Raw genomic sequence first — 16241 nt, 5'->3', positions numbered from 1 at the left:
GTCCCAGGGTACGCGGAGGCAGAGACCTGGGCTTTCATCCTCCTTGTCTCCTGGAGCAAGTCCAGTTCCCCGGAGCCTCAGTTTCTTCATGCATAAAATGGGTGAATAATAACTTGTGCAATCCACCTGAAACAGCTTGCTTTTAGCTGTTAATTATGGTAGAAGTAATTATTTCAATTTGAAGGAAGCAGAATAATTTACGTACAATTACTGGAATGTTTGGAATTCTAAGTATCTTGCTCCCTGGGAGGCTGTGCTTGTTCATGGGTGCCACGTGAGCTGTTTGGTCAGAGTGACTTGGTTTTTTTCCTGGCCCCTGGTTGACTCCCTGGCAAGAGAAAAAAGGAAGTAGGAGAAATGAAGCTGTTTTCAGGAAGGCAGATGATGGTGAGGAGACACGTGGGGGATGGGGGTGTGGCAGAGGTGGTGTTTCTTGAGCTTTGGTGAACTGGCGAGAGCGCCGTGCCTCCAGTAGGTTTCTGCAACTGTGAGGCCCCGCGTCGGGGCAGAGCGGCGAGCTGGCAGACCTGGAACGCACCCGTGGTGTGCGGCAGCCCGCTCTGCCCTGAGGTGCCTGCCACCGGCTCAGAGACCGTCCCCGGACCCCCTGTGCCTCGTCCCTGGCCTGCACAGCGCACAGCCCGGGGCCAGCTGTCCTCTTCTCTTTCTGAGCCTGCCTTGACGGGCGCCTCGTTGGAGAGAAAGACCAGGACTGCAGGTGCTGCCACTTGGTTTCAGGGCAGGAGAGGAGCCCCGGGCTCAGCCCAGCCTCTGGCTTCTCCGTCCGTCCTCGCTGTGGCCACCACGCGGTAGCTGAGCCGGCAGCCGCTGCCCATTTCCACCTCCCGTAGAAGCAGAACTCTTTGTCGTGGGCCTGCTGGTCCGCTCCCTGAAGAGAGACCATGTGAGGCAGGTGTGGCTCTGGGGGACCCCAGGACCCCTGGGGCCTCTCCTACCTCGGGACCCCTGCAGGGTCTGCTGTCGTCACCTCCTCTGCCACGCTGGCCCCTCGGCCCAGCGACCCCAGGTTCTGGCTGTGGCTGATGCAGGAGCCTCAGTGACCTTATCAGACAGGCTGGCTTCAGATGGCATCTCTGTGCCCTGGGAAAGACGAGGGCCAGAGCCTGTGACTTCCCCGTAGACCACCCTAGATGTCTCTCCTGGGTGTCAACAGGTACCCGCTGGCTTCATTCATGAGTTTCAACCATTAACTTACATGTCTGGTCATTACCCTTTGTCTTCAGACAGCTCTCTTCTCCGAGTAATAAGGGCAACAGCTTCCCTTTTGGGGCCTGCTGTCCCAGGCTTTGTCGGTCAGCCCCTCCCTGCACTGGATGAGCAAACAGAGACCCCGGTGGTGAAATGACTTACCCACTGTCACCTGGCATCCAGGTGCCAGCGTTCAAGGGTGTTGGGCTTCCAAGTTCAGGTTTTTGCTGCCCCGTGTATTTTCGCTCTTCGCGGAGCAGCCGTGGAGCTGACGTGGGCCTGTGCACCTGGTGCGGCTGCTCTGATGCCTCCAGAACCCCCCTTGGGAACCCCAGCCCCGTGGCCAGCTTCCCTGAAACACCCAGACGCAGGTGGCTCGGGGGTCGAGTCCTTCCCTGTCCCGCGTCTCCTTTCTCTGCCGTGAAGGACGCCCTGAGGGTCCGTGCCCCCTGCCTGCCCCCTCCCACACGGCTTCGCTCACCTCACATCCAGGGCGTCTTCTGAGACCCCAGCCCTCCCCGGAGACACGGGCAGGAGCAGCTCCTGTCAGCCGTGCGGGGCCTGCGCTGACCGCTGTGCGTGTGCACGTCCGACGGCCTTGCCGCTGGAGCTCGGAGCGTCCCTGCACAGAGGAGGTGGGGGAGCCGGCCTGCCCGAGCGCTGAGCCCCCAGCCCCGGGCGGCCCGGCACTGCCCCATCTTCATGTCCAAATCCTACTGTCCCTCGAGGCCCCGAGGCCCTTGCTTCCCAGAAGCCCACCAGCCATCTCCCACCTGGGCGAAGCGCCGCATCCTTCCCGGCTCCAGGGCCGCCTTCTCCCCGCCTGCTCGGTGCCTCCGGAGGCATTTGGGGAAGGAATGGGGGAGTCTGTCTTTACCTCCCCCACAGGATGTTGGTGATGACCTTCCTTTCCTGGGACACAAATCGTTTCCTGGGAACAAATGACCTGAATTAGTAAAAAGGAAAGCATGAGAATTTTTTCATAACACTCCTGGTCGGTCGAGCACAGAGCCTTGTAAGGGTCTGTGTGTTCACCACCCCAGGCCTCCACATACACGGGCAGCCTGAGAGTCTCATTTGAAGCACGATGGGTGATTGTAATCCAGCAGGGTGGTTTGGGGGTGACGTGAGATCCATTAGCTAAATATCTAGCCCGTGACTGGCTTCTAACCTGTGCTCAGAAGGAACAGAAATCAGCTACAGTATTGAGGGATTATCAATAATGTGCTGAGCCTTTGCTTTTCTATCTTTGATCGTCACAGCCTCCCTTGGAGGGCATCGTGTCCTTGCCCCAGCCTTACCGGTGACCCTGGGACTTGAAAGAGTCCCACCACCCGCCCGGGGATAGGACCTGAGAGCCGTGTCCTACCCCGGGCCCGAGCTGCAAACCCTGGCCCGGCCTCTCTGCCCTCTCAGTGAATGTTTACACTTCTCTTCCCTCCTCCCACTCCTTGCCCTAAGGGAAGAGGATGTTAATTTTTAAACTGCCCAATTCAACAGACGCTTCCCGATTTGCTGTCGGTCAGGCCCTGGGCTGGGCGCCCCGATGTAGCTTGCTGGACCACGGGTCCATTTCGCCCTGCTGCTCGTCTAGGACCAATCAGGGAGGCCAGTCCAGGTAGAGAATTCCATTTATCCACCTGTGGTAGACAGATGTGTGCCTGTGTTTTGATGCTTGGCTGTTGATTTTTGTTTGATTGGTTTTTATTAATAGTAAAATAATAAAATCGAGGGGGAGGTACGAAGAATTTACATCCTCTCACAGAACCCCTCTTACCGTCAACCTCCACACAGGTGTGGTGCATTTGTTACAATCGATGAGCCCATATCCATGCATTATTATTAACTAAAGTCCATTGTTTACATTAGGGTTCACTCTTGGCGTTGTTCATTCTATGGATTTGAACAAATGTATAATGACATGTATCCATCACTACAGTATCATGTAGAATAGTTCCTCCTCCCCCATAACCCCAGGCAACTGCTGATCTTTTTACGGTCTCCGTAGTTTTGCCTTTTCCAGGATGCTATATAGTTGGAAGCATACAGTGTGTAGCCTTTTCAGACTGGCTTCTTTCACTTAGTGATATACATTTAAGTTTCCTTCATGTCTTTTCATGGCCTGATAGCTCGTTTCTTTTTAGTGCTGAGTAACAACATTCCATTGTCTGGATGTACCACGGTTTATTTATCCATTCAACCGCTGAAGGACATCTTGGTTGCTTCCGTGTCTTGTTTTTTTATTTTTGCCAGTTGTCACTGGGGTCAGAAGAGCCATTAAGCCCTGGTAAGTTCTGTACTTCTTCTGGGCATTATTGTTTCTTTTCCCGTTAAGATCCCTTTCCTGATAGGCTGTCCTCACTGATCTTTTTTTGACTCATTACAGCTAGAAGAAGAGTCACCTTACACGTTTCACGCTGCTAAAGGTACCTTCATGGCTGCGTTCTTGTCCCACTGGAAACGGTTACTCTGAGGCCAGAGTTTGGGGAATGACCCCCACGTGCCAATTCCTGCCGGGGGGTTCTGGGTCTGCTCTTCAGTCAGCAAGCCGTATGCAGCTGCTCTAGGAAAGTGCTGTTTTATATAAACGTGGCAGTTTTCTTTGTATGGGAATTGATGTTTTTAAATCACAGATAATCTGGGCCTGAACAGGGGCGTTGATTGTGGGGTCTTTGGGCTTGAAGGTGGCCAGCGGGATGGAGCCACTGTAATGTGGAGAAGCTCATCCCCTGAACAACACCGCTCCAGGTGGTTCCGGAGCCTCCTTCCTTTCTTTGGGCACTTCTCTGTGCAGGGACCTTACCAGACCCTGACGGGCAGTACTGGAGAGGCCGGCGGGCACTGTGTTCATTTTACACGGGAGGAAACAAACAGAGGCCGCTGAAGCCGGTGGTGGCGTGTAGCCAGGAGTCCTCACGCCATCACGACTGATTTGCTCTCTAGAGCAGCCTACGTTTAAGCTATATTTATGTAGGATTCACTAGCCCTTTCCCAAAAAAGCCCAGAAGGGAATTATCATCTTCTTCTGAAATTTATTTATTTTAAATAAATCACGTAATTTAAAAATAGGCCTAAATCGTCACTTTTCATTCCACATCATGTAGTGGCTGACAAGGCGGCCTCCACGCATTCTTAGCTGCCCTCACCTGCTGCACATTTGACCTTTTGGCTAGTTACCGAGTGGGCAGGGGTCCTCCATCCTGAGCAGGGCGCGGGGAGGGCAGCAGGAGGAACCCTGGGCCGCTCTGGGTCCAGATGCACTTTGTTATTTAGACTAGGACGTCTGGGGTGCCCTGGGAACCTACTTTTGAGCTACATCCTTCTCACTCCAGGCTGACTCCCCTGGAGCCAAACCGGAGGTTGGGGGAGCCACTGGGGCCAGTTGTCACAAATTCTTGGTTGGCGACGTCATCTGTGAGGGGAGGGGCGCCTGAGCCTAGGCATTGCTCAAGTTTCCCAGAATACCTTTTGAAATCCCGGGAACAGGTGTTTTTGTGACTTCATCAGTGGCGGGGCTCCGCGCTTTGTGGGAGGACACTTGCTGTTTGCTGAATCCTTTGATCCATCGTGGTGCTGGCGCGCTGTGCCGGTTGCCTCTGCCTGCGGTCGCACCTCTTCTCCAGGACCTGACTCACATCCCAAAGGCAGTTGCAGCAGGGTTTTAGTTTTAATTAATAACACAATTACTGGAATATATGTGTATAGTGTCTCAAGGTGACTTTTGAAGAGCTGCAGTCATTTAAATGTGTATATTTGGGAAGGTTCCTTCAAAAACAGCGCTTCCAAAAAAAAATAAAAATAAAAACAAGCAAAAAGAACCCCAGAGCTCCCTGCACCGTCATCTTCGGCCAGTGCATCTTGTGGTCCTTTCTAGAGAGACCACTTGGGTGAGGCCCCCGTGACAAATTAGCCATTGCCCTGCGTCCCCCTCATCTGTAGGACTTGGGGGGACGGGAGGAACAATGGCGGTAATGTTTTGGAATATTTTTAGCACATTGATCCTAGTTAATTATTGGCGCCACCTTGCAAAGGGGACTTAGTTACACAGGAGATGATCAAATGCAGTCAAGCAAGCGCGCTCACTGAGGCCGGAGATGAGGGGGGGGGACAGGCGCCTGCCTGCAGGGCATCAGGAGGGTGGTGCCATCTGACCCACGCAGCTGGGCTCTGATGACAGAGCAAGGGCACCCAGGACTGCAGGGCCCGTCGATTCAAAGCAGACGTCACTCTTGTGATGAGAGTAACCAAGGTGTGTGTGTGTTTGTCCTGGGTCAGACAGCAGCACGGGAGCCCGGCCGTGGAGGGTGCCTTGTGCAGCCTGGGACGCCTCGCAGAGGAAAAGCTGTCCTGGGGCCAGGCTGCTGCGGGCACCTGTCACTCAGATATAAACAAAATCAAGAAAAAGCACTCAGTGACTATTTCCCTCCCTCCTCTCTGAGTGTGACTGCATTTATTTGCTGGTTCATGAAATTCTGTAATAGATGATTATTTCCCTGCACCTGCACTCTTTTTGGGAGAATAGAAGTAGAAAATGGAGGGCTTCCCTGGTGGCGCAGTGGTTGAGAATCTGCCTGCCAATGCAGGGGACACGGGTTCGAGCCCTGGTCTGGGAAGATCCCACATGCCGCGGAGCAACTGGGCCCGTGAGCCACAATTACTGAGCCTGCGCGTCTGGAGCCTGTGCTCCGCAACAAGAGAGGCCACGACAGTGAGAGGTCCGCGCACCGCGATGAAGAGTGGCCCCCGCTCGCCGCAACTAGAGAAAGCCCTCGCACAGAAACGAAGACCCAACACAAGCCATAAATAAATAAACAAATAAATAAAAAAAAATTAAAAAAAAAAAAAAAAAGAAAATGGAAATTTCCACACGTAGCTGTTGGAAGCAGCTCCGAAAGCCACGAGAGCCACAGGAGAAGGGGCCCTTGGACCTGGGTCTGTGTTCTGATGTCCTGGTGGCATCTCTGTGACCCTGGGTGTCTCCCTGTACAAATAGGAGTAAAGCAGCGTGTCCCGCTGGCCCTGGCCCACGCTCTAGACACTGTAGCGTGTGCTCCGTGCATTGGCAGACCGTCCTCACGGTGCCCTCCTTCCGTGCCCGTGCCCTCTGTTCTGGGGCCTGGCGTGCGGTCTCCGAAGGGGCAGGTTCCAGCAGGTTCCTGGAGGTTTCGGGGGTGCGCTCCAGCTCTGGCCGGCGACACGTCCCGCCCGGTAGAGGAGGTGCAAGCCAGCTCTTGTTCTCCAAGGTCACCTCTCTGCTGCCCTTTCCCTCTGTTGTCCCCAAGTACTACGTTCGGGCTGGGAGAGGTGACCGAACCCTGCACGACTTCACTGTCCCCTGTTCCCTGTGGGGAGGACACGCTGGTGGGCCTTGGGGACCTCTGCAGGCCTTGTGCTCAGGGCGCTGGCTTTGGACCCATTCCCACCATACCTCTGGACACCCTGTGCCTCGTGGCAGTGCCATCGACCCGCTCCCTGCCTCTGAACATGTGTGTCTGTGGACAGCACCGACACCTGGGTGAGGGGCCCCGAGGACAGAGGGCCGGCGCTGAGATCAGAACCCGGGATGTGGCTCGCCCGCCTCTGGCGATGACCAGTGTGTGTCTGGGGGTGTTTCACGGGGGTTTGTGTCGGCATCTTTGAGCCTCTCATTTGAAATTGCTTACAGTTGTACACGAAGAAGGACATTTCTGATCAAGTTGCTGGTTTTATTTTTGTGTAGCTACTTCTGGAGGATAGGTTTCATATTTTAAAAAAACCGGTTCTCCTTTTACATTTTTAGCAGCAGGATGGAAATAATCAACTAGACATTTGAGTCCCCAGCTTCGCATTTTAATTTGTAAAGGTAAACTCCAGTTGCACCCCGTGCTTTGTTTTTTCTCTAGTAAAGCTATTTATTTTGAGCAGGGATGCAGGAAGTGCCTGCTTCCCATTTTCCTTCAAGTACAGAAATAGCTCCTGGGATGCCCTCTGGTCACCTCTGGGTGCAGCCAGCACAGTTCAGTTTTGTGTGTTTCTAGGCATTTTGACTCGGGCCTTCTCACGTGCCCTGTGTATCTCTGCACCTTTCAACTCCTGAGCCCCCCAGGAACTTCCGGAGCTGGCAGGCCTCCCTTCTGTTCTAACAGACCTGAGCACTGGCTCTGGGCTTTCAGCCTCCCCTTCCCCTGCTCAGACCATCTTTAGGATAAACTCACAATAGCTTCTTTTTGAAGGGTAGGAGGTAGACTGTCTGAGTGTCTCGTACAGGCTATGAAGTTAGAAATTCTGATTCCAGGGTCTTTATCTAAAACCTTTTGTCCTTTTAGAGGTTTTTCTCCTTTACTTTTTTTTTTTAAACATTTTTAAAAATATTAATTAATTAATTTCTTTTTGGCTGCGTTGGGTGTTCGTTGCTGTGTGCGGGCTTTCTCTAGTTGTGCTGAGCGGGGACCACTCTTCACTGCGGTGCACGGGCTTCTCATTGCGGTGGCTTCTGTTGTTGCGGAGCACGGGCTCTAGGCGTGTGGGCTTCAGTAGTTGCGGCACGTGGGCTCAGTAGTTGTGGCTCGCGGGCTCTAGAACACAGGCTCAGTAGTTGTGGCGCACGGGCTTAGTTGCTCCGTGGCATGTGGAATCTTCCCGGACCAGAGATTGAACCCGTGTCCCCTGCATTGGCAGGCGGATTCTTAACCACTGCGCCACCAGGGAAGTCCCTCCTTTACTTTTAATAAGTATTTTTCGGGGGAGTTGCCCGGCCGAAGGAGGCCCGTTGGAAGCTTAGCGATGCCCAGCGAGGGCGGAGGGCCTGGTCCGGTGGACGAGGCAGCAGGAAGGGACTCGTGGGCATTTGAGGGAAGAACTGGCAGGTAGGATTGGCGTCCTGCTTAGATGGGGACAGGGTTGCCGGCAGTTCTTAGGCTTTCCGTTTGGGATTCTGGGTGGAGAGTGACACCATTAGCAGGATTTTGTAAACGTGGATGGAGATTTAGCTTCATCAGGGTGAACTCCTGTGGGTTTAGTGGGACATATTTATGTGGACGTTCAGAGTAAGCTAGCTGGCCCTATGCAGCCCTAATGCTAAATTAAAAAAATTTTCTACTAAGATTTGAGGATAATCTACAAGCTATTAAAATTTGTCATTTTTTTCCTTTTCTTGTCAGCCAAAGGGCAAGTGGCAAAAACCACATTATTCACTGTAGTATTCTTAGACACTTTCAACAAAATATTTTGGGGGAAATTTCCTTGGTATCCCCCTTTGTGGCGTGTACTATTTCCATCCTTTAAAAACTGTTGTTTCTGTTTGTGACTTCTCTTCCTTTCCTCTTTGTGACAAGAAGGAGGGAGTTAAAAAGTCATGGGGGTGGTGTCATTATCATTTCTAAGCTCTTCTCTTAGAAAAAGCAAAAGCACACACTGTATTTGTCCTGCATTTTTGGTGCACCTCCTGGTTCTGTTTCTCCTGGCTCCACCCACCTTGTACAACACAGAGTTGCTGTTATTTAGGCTGGTCTGGTTGAGCTGTTCAAGCCTGGGAGAGGGGGTCGTTATTCCTGTGTTGCTGTTGGCAAAGATGTCCCAGCCATGCAGGTGTCCCTGTAAAGTGAGAGAGAAGGCAGGAGCTTGGAGCCTGGTGCTGGGGGGAGGGGGGAAGGGAGGAGCTTGCTGGGGGCAGAGGGGAGGGGGAGGGGGAGTGGAAGGGTTTGGTGGGGGGAGAGGGGAGGGGAGGGCCTTGCTGGGGGTGGGGAGGGGGGAGGGGGAGTGGAAGGGTTTGGTGGGGGAGAGGGGAGGGGAGGGCCTTGCTGGGGGTGGGGAGGGGGAGGGGGAGAGGAGGGGCTTGGTGGGGGAGAGGGGAGGGGAGGGCCTTGCTTGGGGTGGGGAGGGGGGGGGGGGGGAGGGGGAGAGGAGGGGCTTGGTGGGGGGAGAGGGGAGGGAGGGCCTTGTTGGGGGTGGGGAGGGGGAGGGGGAGTGGAAGGGTTTGGTGGGGGAGAGGGGAGGGGAGGGGGAGAGGAGGGGCTTGGTGGGGGGAGAGGGGAGGGGAGGGCCTTGCTTGGGGTGGGGAGGGGGGAGGGGGAGAGGAGGGGCTTGGTGGGGGGAGAGGGGAGGGGAGGGCCTTGTTGGGGGGGGGGAGGGGGGAGGGGGAGTGGAAGGGTTTGGTGGGGGAGAGGGGAGGGGAGGGCTTTGCTGGGGGTGGGGAGGGGGAGGGGGAGAGGAAGGGCTTGGTGGGGGAGAGGGGAGGGGAGGAGCTTGCTGGGGGCATAGGGGAGGGGGGAGGGGAGGGGGAGAGGAGGGGCTTGGTGGGGGGAGAGGGAAGGGGAGGGGCTTGCTGGGGGTGGGGAGGGAGGAGGGGGAGAGGAGGGGCTTGGTGGGGGAGAGGGAAGGGGAGGGGCTTGTTGGGAAGAGAGGGGAGGAGAGGTCTTGAGGAGAGGAGGGGCTTGGTCGGGGAGCAGGCACGTCTGTCTTATCTGTGGGTCTCCTGAAGAAGGAGCCTCTGGTCTGGCCTTGAAGTAGGGGCGTGGCTAGGCAGGAAGGGAGAGGTGGGCTTCCTCAGCAGAGGAGCCAGCCTGAGACGCCTCAGGGGGTGAGATGACCTTGGGCCTGTGTCCATGGAGAAGGGGAGGTGAAGGCCAAGTGGAGTGGCGGTGTGGGGTCCCATGCTGTGCCGGGTCCGTGAGCTCCAGGGAGGCCGGGCTGCTGTGTGCAGCCTGCCCACCGCGGGCAGTGATTTTCTTTCTCTCTCTTCGGCACCCCACCCCCGGGATGGGGGGAACGGGCAGGACCGATAAGGCTTAATTGCATTGGTGGGGCGGTGTGTTCTCATGGGGATTAGACAGGTTAGATTGGGCTTTAACGCACAGTGGGAGAACAGTTTCCTGAGGAATGTGAACCTAATTAGGGATTCCAGGGTCACGCCTGATAAAGTTAAGGAAAAGTGCTTGAAGGAAGCAAATAAGTTAATAAAGCCTTGAAGGTCGGCATTTTGGGAGCCATCCCTTTGCATGGATTCTGTTGTTCTTTGGAGGTTTGTGTTGGACCTCTCGCTGGAGCTCCCCTACCCCAGATGCTCCGAGACCCCAGAGGAGCATTTACAGGCCGCCTGCCCAAATCTGCCTGGAGGACCTTGTGAGAATGGCCTGTGTGGCCCTCTCAGGCCTTTGATGGTGGATGCTGTGGGCTGAATGTGTGCCCAACCCCCAAAGGCATAGGTAGGAGCACCAACCCCCAGAACGAGATCGCATGGGGGGCCCTAACCCTATCCAACTGGTGTCCTTACAAGGAGAGATCACACAGGGGCTTCCCTGGTGGCGCAGTGGTTAAGAATCCACCTGCCAATGCAGGAGACACGGGTTCGAGCCCTGGTCTGGGAAGATCCCACATGCTGCGGAGCAACTGAGCCCGCGCACCACTACTACTGAAGCCCGCGCTCTAGAGCCCACGTGCCACAACTACTGAGCCCAAGTGCCACAACTAGTGAAGCCTGAGCACCTAGAGCCCGTGCTCCACAGCAAGAGAAGCCACCACAATGAGAAGCCCGCGCACCACAACGAAGAGTAGCCCCCGCTCACTGCAACTAGAGAAAGCCTGCGCACAGCAAAGACCCAACGCAGCCAACAATAAAAAATAAATAAATAAGTAAATAAATTTATTAAAAAAAAAAGAGATCACACAGAGGGGAGACCAGGTGAGGAGAAAAGGTGGCTTCTACACGCCAAAGAGAGAGGAATCTTGAGAAACCAGCCCTGCCAACACCTTGGTTTCCGACCTCCAGCCTCCGGAACTGTGAGGAAATACATTTCTGTTGTGTTAAGCTGCCCAGGCTGTGGTATTAGTTACGGCATCCTGAGCCCACTAAGACAGCTGATATTTAAGCAGACGTGCTCTCTCTCAGAATGTGAGCGCTAGGGCAGAGGGGGGCTTTCCTCTTCTCATTATTCTACCCCTCCTATTTATAATAAATGGGGTAATAGAAATAATTGAACTTTTATCTTTACTCAGTCATCTGTGATGCGCACATAAAACACCTTGCTACTTTATTGATCAGTATCATAAAATGCAAGCAGTAAAAGCTGTGCATAATACAAGATAAAGGTGATGATAAAGTTTCTGCCCCTTGAGGAAAGGCCCCACCCTCTTCCCACCAGGCTGCTGCTCTGTGCAGAGATGAGGGAAGTGTCACCCTCCCCCCCCCATTAGTGTGACGTCCCCGTGGCCAGTGTGTCCGTGTCCGTTCCTCCAGCTCCTGGCTCAGAGCGCAAGATGGAGAAGATGACCTGTGACTTAACAGGCTGATGTGGGAAAGAAAGTGCTTCAGTCTTGATCTCCCTGTGAGTTTCCTTTGTAAGGAATCACCTTTGCAAAGATAAAACAGAGGAAAACTTTACTGCAGATTTTGCACAGTCTGTGTTAGAATTCAGATCACTGTGCTGAAGCGATTGTATTTAACGATGCAGTGTGTGCGCAGAGCGATGCCTTTACACTTGACGTAGCTCAGCGGACCGCCTGGCATCCCACCTGCGAGCAAGTCGGCTCACCCTGTCTTCTCCCTGTTTGCTCTTTTCGCACTTCCGTGGTGGAGGATCATTCTGCCTTTGCACGTGTGTGCAGTTACCGAATGCACTTTGATAAGTGTTGGCTGCTGCTGTTGAGCTTATCCACCCTTCCAAGATCCCGGCGTGAATCGGATCTGCTCGGGCCGGCTTGATGCCAAACTGGAGGGATTCAGCTGTGGGCAGAGTTAAATAAATGGCAGGAGGAGAGACCAAGCGGGCGGACTTTTGTGGTAGTGGCTGAACACGTGGTACGTGCCACACGCTCTAGGGCACTGATGTCTGGGCTTCTGTGGAGCTCATTCACAGGACTCAGCACGATTTGGATTCCCGACGGTTCAAGAGGTTGTACTCTTGATTCATCTCTACTCTGTGCGCGCAGTGATAGGCAGGGCACCAGTGAAGCATGCGTGTTTTTGGAGAAGCTGGTGAGAAAATGTCACTCTCTGTATGGCTTTGTCCAAAGTAAGATTTAATAAGAAGCAATGACGACAAAGCTGAGCTCACTGTTTCGTGGTACTCGGGAGAAGGAGAGCAAATCTCCGTAAGGCACGCAGAGACCTGAGCTGTAGTCTCTCTCCAGGATTAATCTCCGGAAGCAAGGAGAGGTGCCCCCGTGGGCTGTCAGAGGCGGCCTCACCCCTCCGGAGAAAGAGCCTCGCCGCAGACAAAGCACCATGGTTCCCCCCGGGAAGTGAAGTGCAGGGCTGGGCTTCTGTAGTGTGTACACACACTTACACACACACACACACTCACACACTCAGTTACACAGACACGCGGTCACGTAGACACACACACAACGCTCACACTCACCTTCTACCCTCCCTCCCCCTCACGCGCACTCACCCACACTTCCATCCCCCAGGGGCACAGTCACTTCTGGTGCGGGGCGCCCTCGTCCCTCCTCTGTGCTGCTCAGCGGTCCACCTGCTGGCTTCGGGACAGGTTGCTGATACCAGCAGGCAGCAGGCGCCACGTCGCCAGGTGCGCTGGGCACAGCCCTGTTTGTTTGTGGTTGCCCCTGGTAACGGTGACTCGGCCCCACCTGGGGCCGAGACAGGCCAGGCCTCTGGGGCCTCCTCTGGGGCTACCTTAGTCACTAGTGGGCACTGGCTCTGCCTCCTGCCCTGTCCCTCCCACATCCTCTGTCCCCCCCCTGGTCCCGGGCTCCTTCCGGTGGAAAAGGGGATCCGTTTGTATCAGGAGAGGAATGTGGAGTTTGACCTCTGTGGCCGCCGAGTCTCCTCCCTGGAAGGATCCGTGGCCCAGCCTCTCTGGGACTCAGCGCCCCGGGGCACTCACGGTACGCTCACCAGCTACCCGGGTTGTGCGGGCCGGGGAGAAGGACCTGCAGGGGCCCTGGCCCTGTTGTGACTGAGCTGCAGGCCTCCCCGGGGGGCTGCCCTGCTGGAGGTGACGCAGCCCTGTTCTCGTCCCGCTGCCGCTGGCTCAGGACACCTCACAGAGCAGGCAAGGGGCTCGGCGAGGCGGGGGGCACTGCCAGATCCCTCTGAAAAAACGCGCTGGCCATGCCCTCAGGGAGTTGTGGGCCTGCTCGGTTTTCAGCTCCATCAGTGGGATGGGACTGGCCCTGCAGAGGCCGAATGCTAAGGCAGCACCAGCTCCTTCACGCTGAGGATGACCAAGGTCACCTGCAAATGACCCAGCACCACAGTCTTTCCTTTTGTCAAACGAAAATAGCAGAAGACCCAGACGGCCCTGTGAGGGGTGCGATCAGAGGACGCCCCGGAGATGGGGAGAGAAAGCAGGTGAGCCTGCACCGCCGTCGCTGACCCGACCTGAACCCGGGACAGCGGCCCTCGGCATGGTTACCTGGTGGCTCCGTCCCGAGGACGTGCAGCTCCCGAGGGGGAAAGCAGGCAGGGCCTGCAGATCTGAGGGGCGGTGGGGAGCCTGCGGCCACGTGGGCTCCAGCAGGGGACGTAGCCCCTCCGAGAAGCCGTGCGCTTCTGTCTCTCTGGCCGGGCTGCGCAGCGCTCACGTTCCCTGATGCCGAGCAGAGTGGCCCACGTGGGAACGTGCTGTGTCCTGACCGTGACTGCTCCGCGGTTCCGCCAGACCGTGGTCCGCTGCCTCCCTCTTTCTTGTTTGAAGGGAGGAAATAGGAAGTGTACCGGAAGAGTCTCATCTGTTTGCATGGAGTTCCCATCCTGGGATTTTGGTTTGAAGGGACACGTGTCAGTGTGTCCACTTGATGATGGTCTTTACTAAAGTAGGTGTTTGCAGTTCTTGATGTAAACATTAGTTTTCTCTGTACGGACAGGTTGCTTCCCCCGCCCCCACTCCCCACCATCCCTTTTTCTCTGAGTTGGTACTTCTTATGCATTTTCATTTGCAAATTCATTCTAACTCAAGGTCCTTCCTCAGACATTTGCTGTCTGCATTTCACAGCAGTGTGTGTAAAAACAGACAGTAGGGCTTGTAATCGATTCCCTGGACGAGAGGCTCTTTTCTGGCAGGAATGTGGAGAGTTGCTGCTTGACATTCGCTCCCCTGAACTGGAGAGCCCGCTCACCGCACCCCACGCCGCAGCTCGCTTCCTGATGAAGAGTACAGTTTATGCAGTTTGTGTTAGTCAGTGTCTCCTTCCTGAGGACTTGTCCGTTTTTCTTACTAATGTATCGCCGCGAAGGACAGCGAGTGCCTGGCAAGAGAAGGCACTCAGTATAAATGACAAGATCGGGGTGCGGATGGCACAGCTCTTAGTGATGTCAGCCTTAGCTGGGGCTTATCGTGGTGGTCCCGGGAGGTGGGATTGGGAGAGCCCCAGAGCACAGAGCTCTCTCTCGTTTTCTGGAGGACATTCTGGGGCCACGCCGGGTGGTTGGTGTCATTGCACTTCATGTGGCTCTAGGGGACATGGGAGGTGCGGGACACGCCTGGCTTCTGGACTGTCTTCCTAGTGGTTGCTGTTTTTAAAACTCAGGTGTCTGCTGTTGCATAGGGCTTTTGCTTTGTTCTCTTAACCAGCACATCTTCCAGACAATGAATGAAAAAGAATTCATGGACTTTATTTTTTAGGCCAGTATTAGATTGACAGAAAAATTAGACAAGTAGTATAGAGAGTTAACCTATACCCATTTTCCTCCCTCATAATTTCCCCTATTATTAATATCTTGCATTAGTGTGGTGCGTTTGTCATACTTGATGAGCCCATATTGATACATTATTAACCAAAGTCCGTAATTTACATGGTGCTATACATTCTAGGATTTGAACAAATGTATAGTGACATACATCCACCGTTCCAGTACCACAAAGAACAGTTTTTCTGCCCTAAAGCTTCTCCGTGCTTCACCTTCTCATCCCTCTCCCAATACCTGGCATCCACTGATCTTTTTAGTGTCCCCGTAGTTTGCCTTTTCCAGAATGTCACAAAGTTGAATCATACAGTATGCCGCCTTTTCAGATTGGCTTCTTTCATTTCGCAAATAGGTATCTAAGGTTCTTCCATATCTTTTCATGGCCTGTCAGCTCACTTCCTTTTATCGCTGGATTAGTAGTCCATTGCGTGGGGTACAGATAATGATTCGTCAAGGCAGGAGCTCTGGTGGCTCGCACATTTCGCACCACTGTGTCAAGCGTTTAGTGAAGCACCAGGACACAAGCCTGCACCACGTGAGGACTGTACACAGGATAAAATTAATCACCGTGCTCCATAACCACAGGGGCTCCTTGTCTGACTGCCAGCACCATCCTATGAGCGTCTGTGTGTAGCTCCCTATATTTCCAAAGACTGTTCCTGCTTCCTAAGAATTCTCAGTGTAGAGTGAAGCAACTATTAACTCAGTGATCCTGGACAGTGAGAGGGGCTGCTAAGTGTATGCTAGGCAGTGGGGAAGAAGATGGGGTGCCAGGAGAGAGGGCCCCTGTCCCAGATGAGAACATGAGTCAGAATCCTGGTGGAGTAATAATATGACCCAGACAAATGAATGACTGTGTATCATGTTCCTTAAGGAACTTTGTAAGATAAGCTGGAGAACTATAAATAGTTGCCATGGCAAGAACCAAGGTTGCACTGCTGCCCACTCCACCCCACAAGGACAATTAGTCAGATCCCTGGGATTTCTCCTGCCATTACACATTTTTAGAAAACTCTTTGAGGATGGGGCTACACGTGGTCCGGAGGGAGGAGAGCCAGGACGCAGCTCATGGGGAGCTGAATCCCGCTTGCAGGTGCCAGGATCTTGGCCTTCCAGAACTGCAGGAAGCAAGTCTGATTCCCTCACCTGCCGACAGCCCTTTCTGCTGAGGGAGGGCACCGTGTTCCCAGGAGGAGAAGCTGCCCTATGTCAGCCCCTGTTCTGGGCACCACAAGCTCTTACAACTTGCAGTTCTCAGATGGGGAAACCAAGGCCCAGAGCGATTAGAGCCCAAGGGCCCATGGCCAGGAAGTGGTGGAGAAGAAGTCCCACCCAAGATGGACTCCAGAGCTGGGGTCTGTTGTCCCGGGTGCCTGTAACTGTGTTTCTTCTGACCTGATTGCAG

The 16241-nt window shown here is 54.3% G+C and overlaps 1 protein-coding gene across 3 annotated transcripts in view; it reads left to right on the top strand.

The window, feature by feature from the left end:
- The window catches only part of TNS3 (tensin 3), a 239058-nt gene that overhangs the window by 64741 nt on the left and 158076 nt on the right, over positions 1 to 16241 (top strand). The window contains exon 1 of one of the 3 annotated variants that reach the window (XM_036863547.1): positions 13369 to 13501. The exons of the other annotated variants lie outside the window; for them this stretch is intronic. Coding sequence (XP_036719442.1) covers positions 13391 to 13501 — 111 coding nt within the window. The 5' untranslated portion in view covers positions 13369 to 13390. Of the gene's footprint in view, positions 1 to 13368; positions 13502 to 16241 lie in introns of those variants that run through there. 3 annotated transcript variants of the gene reach the window in all.

This window comes from Balaenoptera musculus, chromosome 9, assembly GCF_009873245.2.
Source record: "Balaenoptera musculus isolate JJ_BM4_2016_0621 chromosome 9, mBalMus1.pri.v3, whole genome shotgun sequence".
Taxonomy (NCBI): Eukaryota; Metazoa; Chordata; class Mammalia; order Artiodactyla; family Balaenopteridae; genus Balaenoptera; species Balaenoptera musculus.
The sequence above is the reverse complement of the archived record's forward strand: the minus strand, read 5'-3'. Positions and strand labels throughout refer to the sequence as shown.